This window comes from Alligator sinensis, unplaced genomic scaffold (genome assembly GCF_000455745.1).
Source record: "Alligator sinensis unplaced genomic scaffold, ASM45574v1 scaffold185_1, whole genome shotgun sequence".
NCBI lineage: Eukaryota > Metazoa > Chordata > Crocodylia > Alligatoridae > Alligator > Alligator sinensis.
In genome coordinates, this window is record NW_005842649.1 from 483,116 (window position 1) to 502,061 (window position 18,946).

The 18,946-nt window shown below is 44.5% G+C and overlaps 1 protein-coding gene and 1 long non-coding RNA gene across 2 annotated transcripts in view; one reads left to right on the forward strand and one right to left on the reverse strand.

Moving 5' to 3' along the window:
• Nucleotides 1-9,587: 9,587 nt before the first annotated feature.
• On the reverse strand, nucleotides 9,588-15,077 carry LOC112551898. Its single transcript, XR_003096237.1, has 3 exons — nucleotides 14,314-15,077; nucleotides 13,781-14,012; nucleotides 9,588-9,998 (listed from the first exon to the last, which is right to left on the reverse strand). It is a non-coding gene; the product is annotated as an uncharacterized LOC112551898 (long non-coding RNA).
• NFIB (nuclear factor I B) overlaps nucleotides 13,830-18,946 on the forward strand; it is a 257,933-nt gene continuing 252,816 nt past the window's right edge. The window contains exon 1 of the mRNA XM_014524710.1: nucleotides 13,830-13,862. Coding sequence (XP_014380196.1) covers nucleotides 13,845-13,862 — 18 coding nt within the window. The 5' untranslated portion in view covers nucleotides 13,830-13,844. The remainder of the gene's footprint in view (nucleotides 13,863-18,946) is intronic.

Consider the following 18,946-nt stretch of genomic DNA (forward strand, 5'->3'; position numbering starts at 1 on the left):
CGCGGGAGGGGGGCCGCGGCGGGCCCGGGCTGGCTCTTCGTGGGCACCAGGACGCGCGCACACATCTAGCGCATCTGTGCAGCATCGTCGTCTACTTAGCTCTCTCAGTCGTATACGTATACAGGCATATACGTGGGGGTGGACGCACAGACATACTTATATATACATACGTTATATCTATTATCATTATATAATACGTGTATACAGAAATATATTTCTAGGTACGTTTTTCTCCTCCTTCCTGCTATATGTGTGTGTGTGGGGGGGTATCTATATATGGAATTGATCTACATGCATATGGAATAGGTCTATCTATAGATATGTAAATATACAGACACACACATCTACACAAATCGAGATAGGCACCCCCACCCCGCTATTCTCTCGTTTTTGTGTGTATCTATATCGACGTGTAGTATAAAAGATATAACCTATATGTCTGTGTCTCTAATATCGGCATGTAGTATCAGATATAAGCTATATGTCTCTGTGTGCTTATATCGACGGTTATATATATAACCGTATGTCTTGTGTGTCTATATCGACATGTTGTAATATAAGCTATAAGCTATATGTGTGTCTATATTGCCATGTAATATAACCTATATGTCTGTATGTGTATCTACGTGTCTACAGCTATATACGCATAGATAGGTCTTTTGTATGTCGTTTTATACACAACAGAAATGTATATTTCTATGTCCGTTTCTCTTGTTCTGTTTACATATGTGTGTAGCTATACACCTACACACGCGTCATATAACAAGAGAAACGTACACGGAAATATACATATTTGCTGTATATAAACGCGACACAGGAAAGACTGGAACCTATATAAACTATCTACCGGAGCATGTTTTAAATATAGCTCCCGCTCACACCCGCCACCTCGGCGTGTCCTGGGCGTGCGCCCCCGCGGACGAGGGAAGAGGAGAGCGCTGGTTGAGAGGGGCCTGCACGTCGCCCCCGACAGCGCAGCGCGGACCTGCGGTGCCGCACGCACCCCTTAGCCCCGCGCCGGCGGGCGGGCGCGCTGCCTCCCCTCGGGCTCCAGCGAGGGGGCCTGGGGCCGGCCACCCTCTCTCAGGGCCATTCCCCGGTGCCCCTGGGGCAGGCTCAGACGCCTCTCGCCACCCGCAGCTCGTGGGGAGAAGAGCCCGCGCCTGCCTCGGGGTCCCCCAGGGGTCGGAGGCTGCACAGGTTCCTGGGGCTGCCTGAGGGCTGGTGCACTGCACTGACACCCCTGAGATTGGAGAGAGGGGAGTGACCCCCTGAAGAGCGCTGGGACGCGCTGCCTCAGCAGGCTCCCCTCGGCCTTCCTCTGCAAGCCGGCTAGACGGGCACTGCCCGGCCCGAGGGGTCTGCAGCTCTCTCCCGCCCAGCCCTCAGAGACCCGCAGCCGCCAGTGACACAAGCGGGAGGGGGTGGAGGAGCCTCCCCTCCCCTCGCTGTTTATGTCGTTGCTATTTTGGCCGGGCTGTAAGCTGACCCAGCCTGAGGCTGCCCTAGCTCAGCAGCAGGGCAGGGTCCAAGTCCCTTTGTCTCCCGGTGGCTTAGCCTTGCAAGAGGGAGGGGAAGAGAGCATTCAACTCTTGGGGGTCAAACATCTCCTTCCCCGCTCCCTCAGCCGGGGGGGGGGCTGTTCCTTCCTGCATGCAGAAAGCTTGGTGTCTCCCTCCACTCGCTGCCAGAAACAAGAAAGCAGCCTAGAAACACAATCCCATTTCCCTCCTGAACTCCATGGGACACAGGGTGCAGACTGAAGTGACAATTTTCACCCGATCTGGCCACACAAACACAGTTTATAGCTGTAAGCAGAGGCAGGCTGCAGCCCAGCTCAGCTTGTGCTGAGAGTTTGGGGGAGGGGGGTTGGGGTTAGTGGGTCTTTTTCTTGTTGCTGTGTTTTCTCCCTGACACACTCTTGCCACCAATTCTGCAGCAGCAGCTTGCAGCCAGGGCCTGGGGTCTATTTAAAGCTGGCGCTGCTTGCTGCAGACTTGGAGCAGGGTTTGCCAATCCTCTCTTTTTGGCAAAGTCCTTTTTGGCTGCAGCTCCCTCCAGGCGCTTAGGAAACAAAACAAAACAAAACAAAACAAAACAAAAAAAAACACACAAAAAAAAACAAACCAAAAAGGCAAGGCTGCCTATGGGCTCTGCCTTTGCTGGAAGGAAGGGGACCAAACAAACAGGAAAATAGACAGCGAAGGCGCGTGCATGGGAACTGAGCCTCTGTGCCAGCAGCCCATTACTTTCACACGTCTGCTTTAACAAGCCCTTTTGTGATAACATCTCCTCATGTCACATCTGCATGTGCTCAAGAAACATTGGCAAGTCTGGCTGCCTTTGGGCGGCAGGTGTCAGGCAGGAAGAGGGGAAAGCAGGCAGCCACCGATTAAACTGCCTTCCCATGAAGCCCCCTCCACCTACAGCAGCCAGGGGAGGCCCCCCACTCCTTCTCTGCCACCTCATGCCCACAACTGTCCTCTCCAGAAATCTGCTGGAAGAGTGTCCCCTTCCAACAGCTAAAGGTGCTTGTCTATTTTGTGTGTGTGTGTGTATTTGGGAGGAGGGGGGTGCCTCCCACCGCAAGAGAAAAAAAAAAAGGATCTGTTTAGCCTCCAAGGGCAGAGATGATGAAGGGAGCTGCAAAATGGGGTATTTTAGTGCTCTAGGAGTAGGTTTAGTTGAAGCTCCCTTGCCACCTTCACCTCAGCATGCACACACTCCTCTCCCCTTCCCTTGTCTGGGAAGTTGTTTTCTTCCTCTTTTGTGGCCTTTGGTGTGGTCTGTTCTTCCCCTTGGAGAGAGATGCCTGCTGCAGAGCCAGTGAGGCCGAGTCCTGCCTTCCTGTGTGTTTCCCTGAATGGGGGGGGATTTTGTCAGAGTAAGGGGCGCAGGATTACGGCCTGGTATCTGGGGTCTGCAGGGCCTGGAAAACAGGAGATAAATTCTGCTGCATGGGGCCTCTGGGAAATCCCTATAAGAAGGTAGTTTGGAGGGGAGGTTTCTCAGCACAGGAGCTGCCTGACCTGTTTTTAAATCAGCCACACTAGGATTTTTACAGGGTGCTGTAAATGGCTCAGAGTATATATTTTTGTGTCAATATGGCCCACAGACTTTCCTATGTCACTGGATACCATTGATATTATACAGGTTTCATTTAGGATCTGTACATTGGGGTTCACTATTTTATAGTACTGGGATATTAGATTTGAATGATATAGCCAGTGGAGTTGAGAAAATACAAATTAAGGATCTATTGCAGTGCATTACATTACATGTGTGAAGCTGTGGGTGGCCCACGTTCATTTGATCATACTTCTTGCTTCTTTTTAATGAATAACAATTAAAACATGGTAACACCTATAAAACATTTAACAGATTAGGTGTTGAGGTAGTAGGTTAAATAGAAATAAGTGATAAGGAGGACAGTCCCCATTAAAGAGAACTTGTGATAATTAAAAACTTTATAAGAAATATGTGAAGGTGAGCAAATATGGATACATTTATGGGAGAAAATAAAATTATTGAGGGGGGAACCACTTCACCTGGCTCAACTTTCTAAATATATGTATTTCTCTTATATATTTAATGATATAAACACCATTTCTCTATATTTTCCTCTAATCAATCTGTCTAGCCTTCTATCTATGTGTACTAAAGATCACACCCATTGTTTAAAATATCTATCATATTAAAAAAAATGTATTTTCCCCCCTGGCTCCTTTCAAAAATTAAATCACTGGTGTAATTTTAATTTACAGGCAATTTGAAACTATTACTTAAGAGACAGAAGTCTTCCTATTCGTTTTGTTCCTGTATCAACAAACCAGCTCTCTAACTCTCCCAAGTTGTATCTTTCTGCTGCTTTATCCCAAAACGCACGCGTACCAGCTTTTCTCCTTTGATAAATTAAGTTATCCCTATAGTTGAGCCAGCGGAAAAAAATGGTCATCCAGAAGACTCAATGTCTACACTATGAACAATATTTTTATTTTAGCAGAGGCTGTCCTCAAAGAAACACCATGGCGCAAGATTATATGTGCTTTGAATCCAGGCTTGCTTGATGTAGGAGTTAAAGCCAGGGTGTCACTTTTAAAAATGGTGACCAGCTTTGTCTGCAATGAGGATGCAGATAAAGCTCAGGTTTTCTTAGCCCTCTAATATTATCCCAGAGTTGTCTATGTCTACTTTTATCTGGCCCTTCTATGTACTCACTTTTTACTTGCCTTCAATCCACGCAGCCTGGCTTGCATCTATTTAGCTAAACGGTCCTGCAAGATGCTGTTCTAGCCTTGCTTGTGGCTTGCACCAGGGTTCTAGATAACCTCTGGAGTGAGTCCAGAATAGAGCATGATGAAGCTAGCAGTGGCTGGTCAAGCAGGCTGATGTCCAAATCTCTACAGAGTGCCTACCACCAGAGAAAGTTTGGCAACCACATATAGCTGACTCCCCATGTACCTTGGTGAAAGGGGGTTAACTGTTTTCTTATTACCTCCTCAAATACGAAGCCCATAGTCATGTACGAAGCCCACAGTCAGGCTTCTGATCAGGGACCGTTTTTAAGGTGGAGGCAAAGGGGAAGAAATCCTGGGAACAGAGGTTTAGGAAGAGACACCCCAATACTGTGGAGCTGAAACAACATAACCCAGAACAGCCTATATAGCCAGGTGGTTGGAGATACCCCTGAGGACACATTCCAAGGATCTGTCTGGGGAGTGATCCAGGGAACAGCCTGGAGAGGAAGCAGCACCAGAGCGAGTGCTAGAGCTAGAGTCGCAGCTGGGTAAGTGGCTACCACCAGTTTTGTTGTTGTTAGAGGGAAATTGCAGCATAGGTGGGAGACAGTTTTGGATTATGACCAATAAAATAGTTATGGAGGCTATTACGTGCAATGGGATGGCTTTAGGTTAAGGTGAGGTTGAAAGCCACTTCCTCTCTCTACCTCCCATTCCTTTTCTCCACCGTGTGTGATCTGAGGTGGATTCCAAGCAAGGGAAAAAATTAAACAGGAAACTGATGATTAATTCCTACTGAATTTATCTGATTACTAAAACAACAATCAAAACTGGGATTACAGGTTTAGCAAGCAGGAGTGCATATTTCAACATAAACTGCCCCTTTTGTAACTTTAACACCAATAGGCTGATATCGAGTAAGAGTTATACAATTACTAGCATTCAAACACTGTCCCCCACAGCCTGGATTATAAATCACAGTGGCTGTATTAAGTGAAAAAGTCCCTTTGGGACTACAGTACTTGGCTTCCTGGTGCTCTCTCCATTTACAACATGCTGTCCAGGTGGGGGATGGGGAAGGGAGAGTCAGTTCCACTGAAGCAAGTCTCTGAACTCCAGTTCAGCCCTCTGTTAATGTTTGCTGAACTTCCCCTCATCCTCTTCACCCCCACTTACCCCTCCCCATAGGTGATGTTTGAGAATACAGGAGAAATTTAAGACAGTAATTGAAATTCCTGGGCAGAGGGAACTTCCAGTGGCTACCCCCAGGCCCTCTCCACTCTGTGGTATGCTGTTCATTCATCAGGTGACAAAAATATCCTGTACATAGATATATGGAGTTCTACTATTAGCCTAGAAAAGTTGAGCATTCTTCCACTTGGTGATTTCCAGCAGATTAAGAGCCTCTAAGGATTTTGCAGCCTGAAATAATCTTAAAATAGGTTTTGCATCCCACAACCAGTTCAAACAAAATTATCCATTAAATATGAAATCTTTGCCACAGTGCACCTGCGGGTTGGCAGTCTAGTCGGCGGCATAGTCTGAGCAGGCTAATGTGTAGAGTTGAGATGAAGGTGTATCAAATTGATAAAAGCATCTACCCTTGCCCTTGCCATGACTTAGAGGTATAGAGAGGTTTCTCATTTTCTCTTCTTCCCCTCCCTCTCACCCCTGCAGTTGACATCTCTGCTAAACAGATAACAACACTGGCTTCTTATAAGTAAGGACCCTGAACTAGTGGTGAAAACAGAAACATCTCAAGGGATGGCTTTATTGCACTAAACAGTGACTCTAGGTACATGTCAGATCAACACTTGAACTTCCAGGAGGGTGACTATGGAGAGTGAGAGGTGGGGAAAAAGCAGACATGAAGCAAAGAATGGTCATTGCAGTTCTTTGGGCATGAAGAGGAAGAAAGAGGAGGCAAAACTGAGAACAGCAGAAAGCTAATGGTGCTGCTGCTAACCTAGATAACTTCCAGGCTACAGCTCTTGCCTCTACCACCAGCTCCAGTGTCCATTTCCCTTCCTGCTGCTGTGTTCTACAGCCAGTGGAGCCACTGGAAAGATCAGGATCTCTCTATCAAAGCTTGGATGGGCTTTGAACTGCTCCATAAGCTAAAATGGGCAAATGCTTCCCATTCACTCTGCTTTTGAATCTGAGGATAAGGAGGACATATACACTGCTGACATCTAGTTCTATTGTTCACGTAGGCACTTTTTAAAAACTTGGTGATAGCCATCTAAAATAGTTGTAATTTTCTTTTAAAAGCTTTGTCGTTTTAATACTTTTTATTGATAACATAGTTAACTGTCATATGAATGCTTAGGGCTTCTGGAGAACTTTTCTTTCCCATCAAAAGCTTTTAGCAAACTATAAAAATCCCCAATAGTCACAAAAACCCAAAGCAAATAAACTGGGAACAAGAGTACACAGCATCACTTTTCCTTTTACGTGCCATTCTGCAAAACAAAGATGTGGGCACACAAGCCATCCCTTGTTTCCCTGGCTTACCTGATCCAGTCCCAGCAACGACAGATGCTATTCCCAGTTGCCACTAGCAGTCCTAAAAACCAACAGTGCCTCAACCCCACACTTGCCTGGTGAAAATTCTCATGCACATCATCGTTGCCAGTGTTGTGTAGGGCACTGTCTGCTACAATAATACGAAGGTCATTGAATATCCTGCTGTCTAAGTGGAGGACAATCTTGCCTTCAGCCTGCTGATTGTATATACTACCACTATCCTACATCCGTTAGGTGGGTAAATAAACCACTCCATAGCTGTTCTGAAGTCAAGTGACAACTGTGTGAACCACACTAGTATGGGTTGAGTAGGGTTCTTTCAAATGGTAGTGGGGACTGACACAGCATTAGTGTCTATAATATATTATTTAAAGGGATTAAGTTCCCTGCTTGTCCCAGCAGGTGAATGCCAAATCTTATCAGCACTGTGGTGTCAGGCAACTGTTGATGTTCATGAACCTGCATTTCAGAACAACCAATGCAGGACAATGGAGTTGCATTCTTTGAGGTCATTATTCATATGTCTGGTGGGCAAACTATGGGTACATTATGCTGTTGATGGCAATAGTTTCAGAAGCCTGTTCTCTGAAATCTAGTTAATACTTTAGCAATGTGCATCACAGTATTAATCAAGAGAAAGGTTGGCCACATATAGCTAACTCCCCATGTAGCTAATCACATATAGTTAACTCCCCATGTACGTTGGTGAAAGGGAGTTAACTGTTTTCTTATTACCTCCTCAAATACAAAGCCCATAGTCATGTATGACAGGCTTCTGATCAGGGACCGTTTTTAATTGGTAGGAATCACCTCCACTGCTAAGTCACTGACATTTTGGCTTGCCAGTCCCAAGCCACCATGAAACTAGATATCTGGGATAGCTTCCAGATGAAAGTACCATTCCATTTCTGAATTTATCTGTATGTCCTGCAACTGGTGGGTTGTGGCAAACTTCTCATACAGTTCCATTAAAGCTTGTTTCTTTACATCAGATTTCTGGAGCCAATGCTCATCATTCCTGTCTGCATGACAATGTAATGAATTGTGGATGTAACTACACGGGAAGGGGTGGCATGTCTCTGGTGCACACACTTGCAAGTGGGCTTGGCCAGCCTTAGTACAAATGCCAGGGAGCACAGACCTGAGTAAAACTCGCTGTGTCAGCTTACCCTCAAGTGTTCAAGGACCCATCACTGGAACCTTGGGGTACAGAAAGTCAGTTGGAAGGAAGCTCACAGCTGTTGCAGGAGAAGAGATTTGGGCCTGGTGGATTGATTTATAGAAAATGGGGAGCCAAAATAATTATCCTCCTAGGGCCAGCTCTGGCTCTATTTTACAATGGTCTGCAATTTCTAAAGTTTCCAGGATTTTTTTTCTGTTGCAAAAATACAGCTGCTACGAAGTCAGCTGCTAGTAAATTAACCTGGCTTGGAAGAAAAATGCTGGAATAAAAAAGTAACAACAAAGATGTGCATCCATTCACCTTAACGAGGTGTGAACTTAAAGAGCTATGTAGGCCATATAAAGGCTACCAATAATTCTGAAGTATTTTTTCTTCTTCTTGTAAAAACAATAATGTTACAGAACCCCAGTAATCCTGTGCAGTGAATAAGGGAGGGGTTCTGCAAAGAAAGAGTTCCTTACCCTATTATTAAAGACTCTGCCATAATGCATAGACAAATGAAGGCATAATTAAAATTGCAGAGCAAGTAGGGCATTTTCTAACTTTTGAGTGCTTCACTTTGTAATCTGAATAATGTTCTTTAAATGTAGGTTTTCACTGTTGTCAGGCAGTTTCAAGGGCTTTTTTCAGGGAAACATGGAGATGAAAATGAAAGTATATCCAATGCAGTTTTTGCCAGGTAGAAGTCAAATGTTAGGTATCCGGATTCCTTAGTTATATTCCTGGCTCTGTGAAAGAGATGCTGTCTGGTGGTTAAAGTTACATGCAAGTTCCATGTTTTGAGCATTATGATTCCTGAGTGCAATGTGTATGTCAGTGAAATTTTTGCACCACATAATGGTCACTTACTCATTTCTGGCTCACCAAGCATTTTGTGCAGGTAGATTTGCAAGAGGAGCCCCCGTTTCTAAATAGCCAAATGCATAAAGTTGGGTTGCGTGTTTTCCAAAAGGCACAATCGGTGGACGTGACTTGTGCTGCTGTACTAGTGATCTGAGCTGAAATCATGGCCCAAATAACTCAAAAGGAGTTTTCACACTTTTTTAGAGGGATCAGATTTAACCCTCTCCAGAAGCAATCTTGTACAACCTCTGTAGTCCTCAGTTTACAGCACTTTAAAATAGAAGGGCTGATATTGTTTCTCCTCCTAGGGTTAGAGTCCAAAACGTTATTTGGGAGTAAATAAAATTCTGAATGCCAATGTGTGGAAACATGCAGCTAGAACTCCAGGTCTCTTGGCCCAGTGTATCTTATCCTAACCAAAGAGTACTTTGATAGGGAAAAGAAGCAGAAGGATCTGTTTTGTCTGTGCCAAGTTTAGAGCTATAATTCTATCTAGTTGCTAGGAAACTATGCAGGAGGCTTAGTGGGGCCTGGGAACATATTAAGAGCAGCATGGCAAAAGTATGAACTTACAGAAATAATGAGCAAGTGTAGCGCACATGTGCAAAGTGTGATTTTCTGTGGCTTAGAACTCAGTTGAATCTTGCAGCAACAGCAAGAGGCACCTTTCCAAACACTGGATTCTTTCCCTGCAAAATTTTAAGTCTGTACTGGTTAGGTCTTAGAGCTTTCTTTAAAAAAAAACTCTGAAAAAGTCTGATTTAGCCAAAACAATTTATTTTTTATAGATCTACTATTTTTGAGAATCATCTTGACATTTCTTTAAAAAAAATTAATTTCAACAATTTGAAGCAGATACCAACCACAGAAAATTTCAGCTTAAAGCGTTTAAAATGTGCTGAAGTTTTAAGCAACTTAACAAACGTTATAAGCAAAGCTGCAACATCATAAAGCAGAGGACACAATGACAAGTGCCAGGTAGATTTAATAAAGACATTTCTACTGTACAACCTATAACATCCGTGTTTGTATTTTTATTCTGCCCATATCTGTTCTGTGATTGTGTGGCCACAGAATTTGATTCTTGTTTGTTCTGCGATTATGCTGCTGACACAATTTGCTGCTGAATCAACCACTTGCTACACACTCTTTTTCCAGAAAGTTGGCTTTCATTCAAATTATTTTTTCGTGGCTCATGGTGAAGAAACCTTGAAAACATGAACAGAGTATTCAACAAAGCAGTGTTGTATTTCTGAGTCTACAGGCAGCTTTGAACAATGGCTTTGAGCTCCGATTTTGCCAATTCATTTTTGGACACCTAAAGATAATAAATTAAGTACCACTACTAAGAACTATTTCACTGCTGCTCATTTCAAGAGAAATTCTACAAATGAGTTTATCCCAATCCAAAACTACCTCCCATTCTTTCCAGGTAAGAAAGTGAATACTCTGTGCTACTTATGTTATTTGATTTAGTTTGGTCCACTGTAAACTTAAAAAAAAATAATTTCAAGCTGTCAGAAAACTTATTTTTTACTCTCAGAATGTTGTAAAATTTATGGAGCATTAGGTAGAATTTGTGTAGTTTGCCATGAGGTATGTAGAGCTTTGCTTAGATTTATAGAAAAAGAAACATTTAACCTATAAACCCCAAAGCAATATAAATGAGAAATCAAAGGTTAGAGAAATGTGTATATATACTATGGTACTTAAATGAAAATATTCAAGAGCAATGCCTGTAACAAACATCAACATACGCTAAATCTAGGCCTAATCTAAATTGCTTGCTATAGATTTGAGGTACAGAAATCTTTCTATTTTTAAGACAATTGAATGCTTTCTATATTACCAATATTTCTTTCAGTTGATAAAGTATGTAACATTCTTTGTCATTTGCTACATCAGTTGCAGAGTGCAGGCTCACTCCTTATCAGAGGCACAAGAGAAACAAAACAGAGAATAAAGGGCGGGAAAATGAGAATTTTAGTACATGGTAAAATAAGCTGTAATTTGGTAATGAAAAATCTCACCATTCTTTTAATGAACTGTGGTAAATGGGCCACTGACACTGGAAATCCACATTTAACTGTCAGTTTGAATTGTTAAAAAAACAAAAGCAAAAAACCCCAAACAAAATGTTGACATGGAAAAGGCCTGCTCCTAGTCAATTGACTAGATGCCATATATAGTTTACAAAATCCATCACAGACGTTGCCTGAGCAATCACATTCACTCATTCACTAAACACACTATAAGTAAACATTCATAATTTAATTTTTCCATGTTAGGCTTTTTAATAAAATAAGCAGAGGAAATGGAAAGAAAATATATCCATTGTTCTTGTGATTTCTAGTTGTAATAATAATTACTACTCTTCATGTTAGGTGTAAAACATATCTTTTTAAAAGCTTACAATTTTGTGCCTTTAATCAAATACGAGAGATTTGACTTCCTGAAAACCCCCTACTCCCAGCCATGGTTTCTGAGCAGCAGTGAGGATTCTTTAGTCTTCACTGTGCAGTCAGTGTTTAACATCCCAACAAATTATTTAAGTTTTATAAATTTGCTAAAAAACATTTCCTCCATTCGTACTACAAGGGGTTTTTATTAGTTCCAGGCGGAGTCCCCAATTCGGCAAGAAGCTCTGTGTATTTGTGAAATCCTGAGCCTTTGGGTCTGGACCCAAGAACAATTGCTCTGTAGCAATTTTGCTCCTGTGTGCAACAGTATCCTCTCAAATTTTATGAGGGGTATTTAATGTCATCCCTGTCTATCATAAAATTATATAATTACTCTCAAATGATTTTTTTAGAAATGTGAGAAAAAATCTATATAAGTGAGTCCCATAAATATAAAGCTTGAATATTTTTGTATTTTAATTTGTTGTAATATCTGCAACAGTTGCAAACCATCATTAACTTTTTGTAATTCAATTTTTAATTGTTAGAGAATACTGTGAATACCAAAGAGATTCATATTGGTACATTACAACTATTTTTACACGTGTGGTCCTTTAAAATAACCAATTAATTTTATTTAATTTTTTTACCTTTCGGGGAAAAAAACAAAATTAAAAAAAAAAGTTTTGGGATTGAAAACATGTATATGCCTGGTTCAGCCTGCAATAATGTTCATTGTCCTTGAAATACTTAAATATAGAGTGTATGTAAAATGTTATTCACCATCACATATTTGGCACCAATAAAGATGGATCACATGACTATGGATCTCAGAAGGGAAAGAGTCTGATCCGGAGAAAGCATATAAAACACAATGATGGGGATTTTTCAAAACTAGCTATTTAAATCTATTACAAATACTTACGGCCTAATTTAAAAAAAAATCCTAGCACTCAGCAACTCCCATTTAAAATCATTCTCAGTGTTTGGAGCTGTAGGTTTGTCCCGTATTATTTATGCATCCAGATTTGTAATCCACCTCAATAGGAATTTAGGGTATTCCTCAAAGCTAAGATTAGGTACTAGGTTGCTTTATTTCAGCAACATATGGATGTAATCCTGCTTGGGTTGGGTTTTTTTTTTTGGGGTGGGGGGGAAGTTTCCCTTCAAAAACAAAACCGATTTCAAAAACAAGTTGAAGGATGCTAGCATTTCTATTCTGTACTAGTCAGTTTAGATATGGTAATTATTTTGATTTCAATATTTATATCAAATATATATGTAAGAGGAAGACTTGATATAGATAGATAGCTAATGTGTTTATATAGATATATATATAGATATATATCTATATATAGCTACATTTGATATATTATATATAGATATATATCTATATCAAGTCTTCTTCTTACACTTATATTTGATATAAATATTGAAATCAAAATAATAATGACTGTGTGTGTGTGTGTATGTATAGATGTGTATGTATATGAATCAAGTATTCCTGTTACACATGTATTTGATATAAATATTGAAATTAAAATAATTACCGTATATATAATGTGTAACAGAAAGACTTGATCCCTTTTCTTCCCGAAATGGAATTGTGATATAAACTTGTGCTTTACACGACAAAAACTGTGCCTTTACAACAACATTGGAAAACAATGCACAGTCAGCACAGTCCTGCCGTTTTCAAGCGCACACACATAGACACCCCCACTTCAAAGACTTGCATTTAAAAAGAACTGGGTAGACTCAATTGACATCTGCTGACTTCAGGGTCTCTGACCTGTCTGGAAACGCATACTTTAGCGCTGGTGCCCCCTCCAGCTTTCGCGCGTTCTCATTGGCTGCGGCGCGATGAATATGCAAATATACCCCTCCCTCCCCGGCCCGGGCACGGTTTCTCATGCAGCCGCCAGGCGGAAGCGAAGAGCCGCGCTTCCCACGGGGTCGCGGGGAGGGGCGCGCGCGCGGGGCGCGGGGAGGGGTGGTTTGGTGGGTGGTGATTAAGGGAAGCCACCGCCGCTGGGCTGGCCAATCGCGGGGAGGTGGAAGGAGGCCAAGTACGCAGCTCCGCGCTGGGATCGCCAGCTCATTCTGCAGAGCCAGACCCGAGAGGGGGGAGAGACGAGGGAGAGAGAGGGGAAGGAAAAAAAGAGGCAGCAACATACATACATAGAGACCAGCCCAGCTCCAAAAAAAAGGGCTCAGCCTCTCCTGGACCGCGTTCAAGTCAGCCACCAAAACCTACTCTCCAGCCTTGCAACTCAAAGAGGAAGGAAGATTGGAAAGAGAGATTGAGGAGGAGGAGGAGGAGGAGGGTCCTGCCCACTGCCTATAGACTTTAACTTTACCGCCTTTTCCCCTCTGGCCAAGAATTTTCTTCCCGTTTGGTGTCTCCATTTCTATATATATATCTATATATATCTATATAGATATATATATATATATTTAAAAACCGAGCAAATAACAATAACAATATTTTTTTTCTTAACAAAAAAAAAAGGCAGAAGGCCACTCCTGGGAATCCAAACAAAAAACAAACAAACCACACCGAGCCCTTGAGAAAAGAATAAATTTGTTACCTGAGAAATGTGAAGCCAACGGCCCTGTGTTGTGTGTTACAGATTTCAGGATCCCATTTATTTAATGCAATACAGTGCAATGGTATGTGGCATTGAAAACGATGCTTTTTTTTTTCAATCTACTTGGCTTGTTGCCTTTTCTTCTTTTCTTCTTCTTCTTCTCCAAGCTGAGATTTGTCTCTGTGGTTTCAAAGTGGATGTTATACCCCCTTCCTAAATGCTGATATCACTTCTGCTTTACAGGATGAGATATAAATGGTGGATTGTTTATATTTTGCTTTTTTGGCAGCTTTTGTATATGGGTCACACTTTTATGCCAGGAATCAGTTGATGGGAGTTTGCATCCAAAAGTGCTGAACTTGGCACATTTCCTGCTTCAACTTTCCACCCCCTCCCCCCTTCTTCTCTGGCAGACAACTATCGGTTAAACGCTGGAAAGGATTAATGCAAATGCTACTTTACTTGTACCTTGTAGACAGTCCCCCCCTACCCCCCTTTCTCTCTTTCTGATTGTAAAGTTCTGCTTTTCTCACCTTTGAGCCGCCTTGGTGTTATAATGAATGCACTTTTCTCCAGCCGTGTGTACTTTTGAAGAAAAATGGCAGTGATGGTTGTGTGTGCTGGGCTAGAGGTGGCCTCTGGAAACAGGCAGGAGTCTTTCCCACTGTGTTGTAGTGTGTGATGTTCAGTTTCTCTGTCGGATTTTGTCTCGGAAAGTTTTGAGGCTTGTTTCTGTTGTTGTTGGGGTTTTTTCACTCTGCTGTATTGCTGGGGGAGTTGTGCGTGCAGTTTAATTCATTCCTCTCTCGTGTGTGTGTGTGTGTGTGTGTGTGTGTGTGTGTGTCTGTCTGTCTGCTTTCCCCTCTTGTCCTCTCTCCGTCTGTATGTCTGGGCCACATTTTAATGCACAATATCCCATCCATTAAGTTGTGGTTGAATGAAGAGTGTGTGAGGACTTGGCAGCTCACAGGTTGAAGGGGGCGGGGAAGCCAGTTTCGACTTTGACACAAGATGCCGATGTGGCGTGATCTGAATTATTATTAGGGCTGCGAACATGGCCATCTTCTCCTCCTCCTGCTGCTGGAAAGGGCTGCCATTGAACTTGAGACGGGACAGACAAGATCTCCAAGTTTTGGTTTTTTTTAAGTACAGTAGCTGGCAGGGAAAAGGCGCCAAAATACACAAGATTAGCTCTAACTTTCTTTGAAGTGATCTTGAGCTGCAGCCCGTGTAATTTTAACGTTGAATCACAGGAAAAAAGTTAACTTTTGAACTCTAATTTGCAGAGACATTTAAATCAAACTTTTTTTTAAGGGAAAAAAAGAATAATTTCAGAAAGTCATACAAGCTGTCAGAAGAGATACAGCTGCAAGTTGTGTGCGTGCATATATGTGTGCAGGGAGTTTAAGATGAGTTCATGTGAATTTGGAGAGGAATGTGTTACGTTAGTGAGAGTTTCAAGCCCTTTGTAAGGCTGAGAACGTGACCTTTACGCGGCCGGGGTAAAAACTGTAGAGTTGTGTAACACAAAACGTTGTGGTTTGGAGTTTTACATTTGAGGTTTTCATTTTCTGGTCTGGGGAGACGGAGAATGCTCGGGTATTAAAGTCATCATCAAACCATATGTGGACAGAGGTCAGCACGCACACCCATACATACAGACGTATAGAGAGCGGGTGTGTTTTTCTCTGGGTTTCTGATCATTCAGAAAAATCCTCCTAATACTAGAACACACATTTATTTAAAGAGGTAATGCAAGAGTAAATGACAAGTTTGACTGCTGTTCACATTTTTTGTAAATCCATAGAAACTATAAACTTCAGCTGCATGCAAAATAAATTACAATATCGTGAACAGATTAAAATTTCATGTCCTTGTTTCTTTCCCTATTTTCTAAAAGTGTATCAGCAAAGGTTTAGTTGGGTGTGTGATAAAACACACACTTATGTGCGTGCATACGTGTGTATACGCATGTGTGTGTATACACATACAGATATGTGTATATGTGTGTGTGCATCTATGTATGTATGTATGTGTGTGTGTGTGTATCCATGTATATATTCTCACTGTTTTCCTGTACTATATAATATCTATCTATCTATCTATCGTACAGGAAAACAGAATTACACTACGTCATCTGTAATTGGCACTTTGCTTTGTACTTGAAAATGATGTCACAAGGAAATCCGAGGACGTTATCGTCTTAGTTCATCGTTATTAGTATCTGAGATGAGAGAGAGATTACACAGAAATATCTAAAATATAATATGTACTACGGTGTGTATATATTTGTTACACATATACTATATATAATCGACTCTGGGTTCATGTATATGTAGATATTTGTGTACATAACCAGCGTATTTTACGAGCTTGGTTTTCTTACTGCGGATGAAGTTGAAATGATACCTGCGTATAGCTTTTCTTTTCGGGGCATCAGCGCTTCTTGCAGATTGAATTGTATGGAACTGCTGCCAAATATTGGGGGCGAGTGACTTTATTTCTTGTTTTACAAAATAAATCCTTAGGTTTTGTTTTTTTTTTTAAAGAAGAAATGTCCAGTTTTCTGCAGACTGGACAGCTAGGAAATCCACACTCGGAGAAACACTGGTTATACAGTCCAGCATTAGCAGTGTCCTTCTCGAGGTAGAAAACGAGGTTGGTGCAAAAACAAAATCTTAGGATGGCTTTTGAGAAATAGGACCCCGATTGAAAATCCTGTACCCCAAAGAGTAGAGCCTCGATGCCCTAGCAGGCCTTTCTTTCTGTTTCTAACTTTTGCGATGCTCTGGAAACATGACCGAGTGCAGAATGTGTGCGCGCAAAGTTTGTTCCGAGCTGCCTGTGCGGGGAGAGGGGATCAGTGCATTTGTTCCCAACCGAGCCAACCTCTGCCTCGTCCGCGAAAAACTGCAGTGGAGGGAAGCACAGGTTTGTTCGTCCCTTGGTTTGGGGTTTTTGGGGGTTTGGTTTTTTTTTGTATTTTTAAAAAAAGGCTTCCCCAGGTCCAGTTGCCTAGTCTCAGACTTTGATTTGAAAACAGTCCCGCTCGGTGAGTTTGAGAGCAAATGCGCAGCTAGACGGAATGGGACGCTGGCTTGTATTTGTATTTCGAGGAGGTGTTTTTTGTTGTGTGTGGTGTTTTTTATACATAAGAGCGTGCGGATGCGTTGGTATTTGGGCGGGGACATGATGAACAGCACGGTTTGCTCCAGCTCCACTTCGTCCCCACGGGACGCGAACTAACTCCTAGTGGGCACAATTGCGGACACCGCTGAGGGGGGCCGAGGGACCAGCTCGGGACCTCGGGCGGGACTCTTGTGCGGAGCCCCGGGCAGGGCCAGCAGCAGGCGAGGGCGAGGTGGGCACTTGGCCCCGGCAGGGATTTTCCCCGGCCTGGAGCAGTCGCGGGCATCCCGGCCCTGGCCCCTGGGCAGAGGTGCGGACCGGGCCTGGCTCGAGCTGCTCCCCAGCCCCGGGCTCGGCTCACCCCCTCCCCACGTCTATTCCTGGAAAGGCCTGGAGTTAGTCTGGTGCAGGGCCGGGCCGGGCAGGGCACCTGAGGACAGAGGGGAGGCTCCCTGGCTCCCACGGGCTCGGCCCGCCCTTCCCGCCTTTTGCCTCGTGGGCGCAGGCACGTGGGGGGCAGGGACACGCTCACCCGACGCCCCAGCCCCTCGCCCTGCTCCCGGCGCCGCGCCCCGGGCGTCTGTGCGGGGGGGGGCCTCGTCCCTCGTCTTATTGCTACCGCTGGGGGCTGGTGCCGGTGCCAATGGCATTGCTCCGCGCCCGCTGCACGGGCCAGGCTGGCATGTTGGGGGGGCGGGGGGAGGGAAATCTGTCCTGTGACATTACCTGTCTTGGACGACCCCTTCCCCTCCTCGCCCCTCCCCGTCCCCTCTGGCAAGTAAATTTATGGCCCTTGCAGCTGGCCGGCTTGGCAGGCTCCCCTCATTAAGAGCCCTGTGTACGAGCGGGCTGTGTTTGAGCATTTCCCTAATGAGGACAGGACGGGGTTAAAAAGTGACCATTTCATGGTTGACTTGAACCTGCCTCCTCTCCTCTCCTCGCCCTCCTCCCTGCGCCGCGCTGCCACATGCCCGGCGCGGGGACCGCCTGGCTCCTGCCCCGTTGGCCCGGGCGGGCAGCTCCCGCGGGGAAGGGCCCGAGTGTCCTTCGGGACTTTTGGAGCCCCCCAGGGGCATGCCTGGGGCACGTTGCAAGGGACACCCGCGGTGGGGGGGGCAGCGGCTTTCCTCTGCCTCTGCGGGTGCCGCGGCCCCGAGCCATCGCAAGTGCTGAGGCAAAGGAGACGCCGGGGGGAGGGGGGGCAGTAAAGCCCAGCGCAGGTTTCCCCCGCTCTGCAGGGAGAAGGGGCTGCAAGTGCCCCAGTCCAGCCCTCCTGGCGGGCTTCATGAGTGGGGATTTGCCCCCCGCCATGCCCAGCCGGGTGTACGCCATGCCTGCCGGGCTGGCTGCGCGCAGAGCTGCGGCCCCCGCCCCTCGCAGCTGGCGGAGGGAATTTTCCACTGGGCACTTCCCAGGGCGAGCAAGGCAGCGGGCTGAGGATGTGCTGCCGCTCCCGCTCTCAGCACTGTGACCCCCAGCCTCACTGCTGCCACTTTCCTTCCCAGCAGCAATGGAGCCTGCTTGGAAAAACGTGCTGGTTTCTTCTCCGGCAAAAGATGATGATTAATCAGGAGGGAGGGATTGGGGAGGGGAGAGAAGTGGGGTCTGCTGGAACAGGAATGTGCAGGAGTGTGAGCGCCGGTTGTGTGATTAAATAATAATAATATAATAAGAAGTAAAACTAAAATAAAAAACCAGGGGCCTCATTTGGGAAAGAGCCCGAGCGGGTGGATCCGAGCGGGGTGTGTGTGTGTAGGTATGTGTGTGTAGGGAGGCTGTGTGTTGGGGGGTGTAGGTAGGGGGTGTGAGTGCAAGGGTGGTGTGTGCATGTGTAAGGAGGTGTGTAGGGTGAGGGGGGTGTGCGTGTGTAAGGTGTGTAGGGTGAGGGGGTGTAAGGAGGGTGTGTAGTGTGGGGTGGGTGTGTACGTATGTAAGGAGGGTGTGTAGGGTAGTGTGTGCATGTGTAAGGAGGTTTGTAGGGTGGGGGGTGGGTGTGCGCGTGTAATGTGTAGGGTGAGTGTGCGCGCGTGTAAGGAG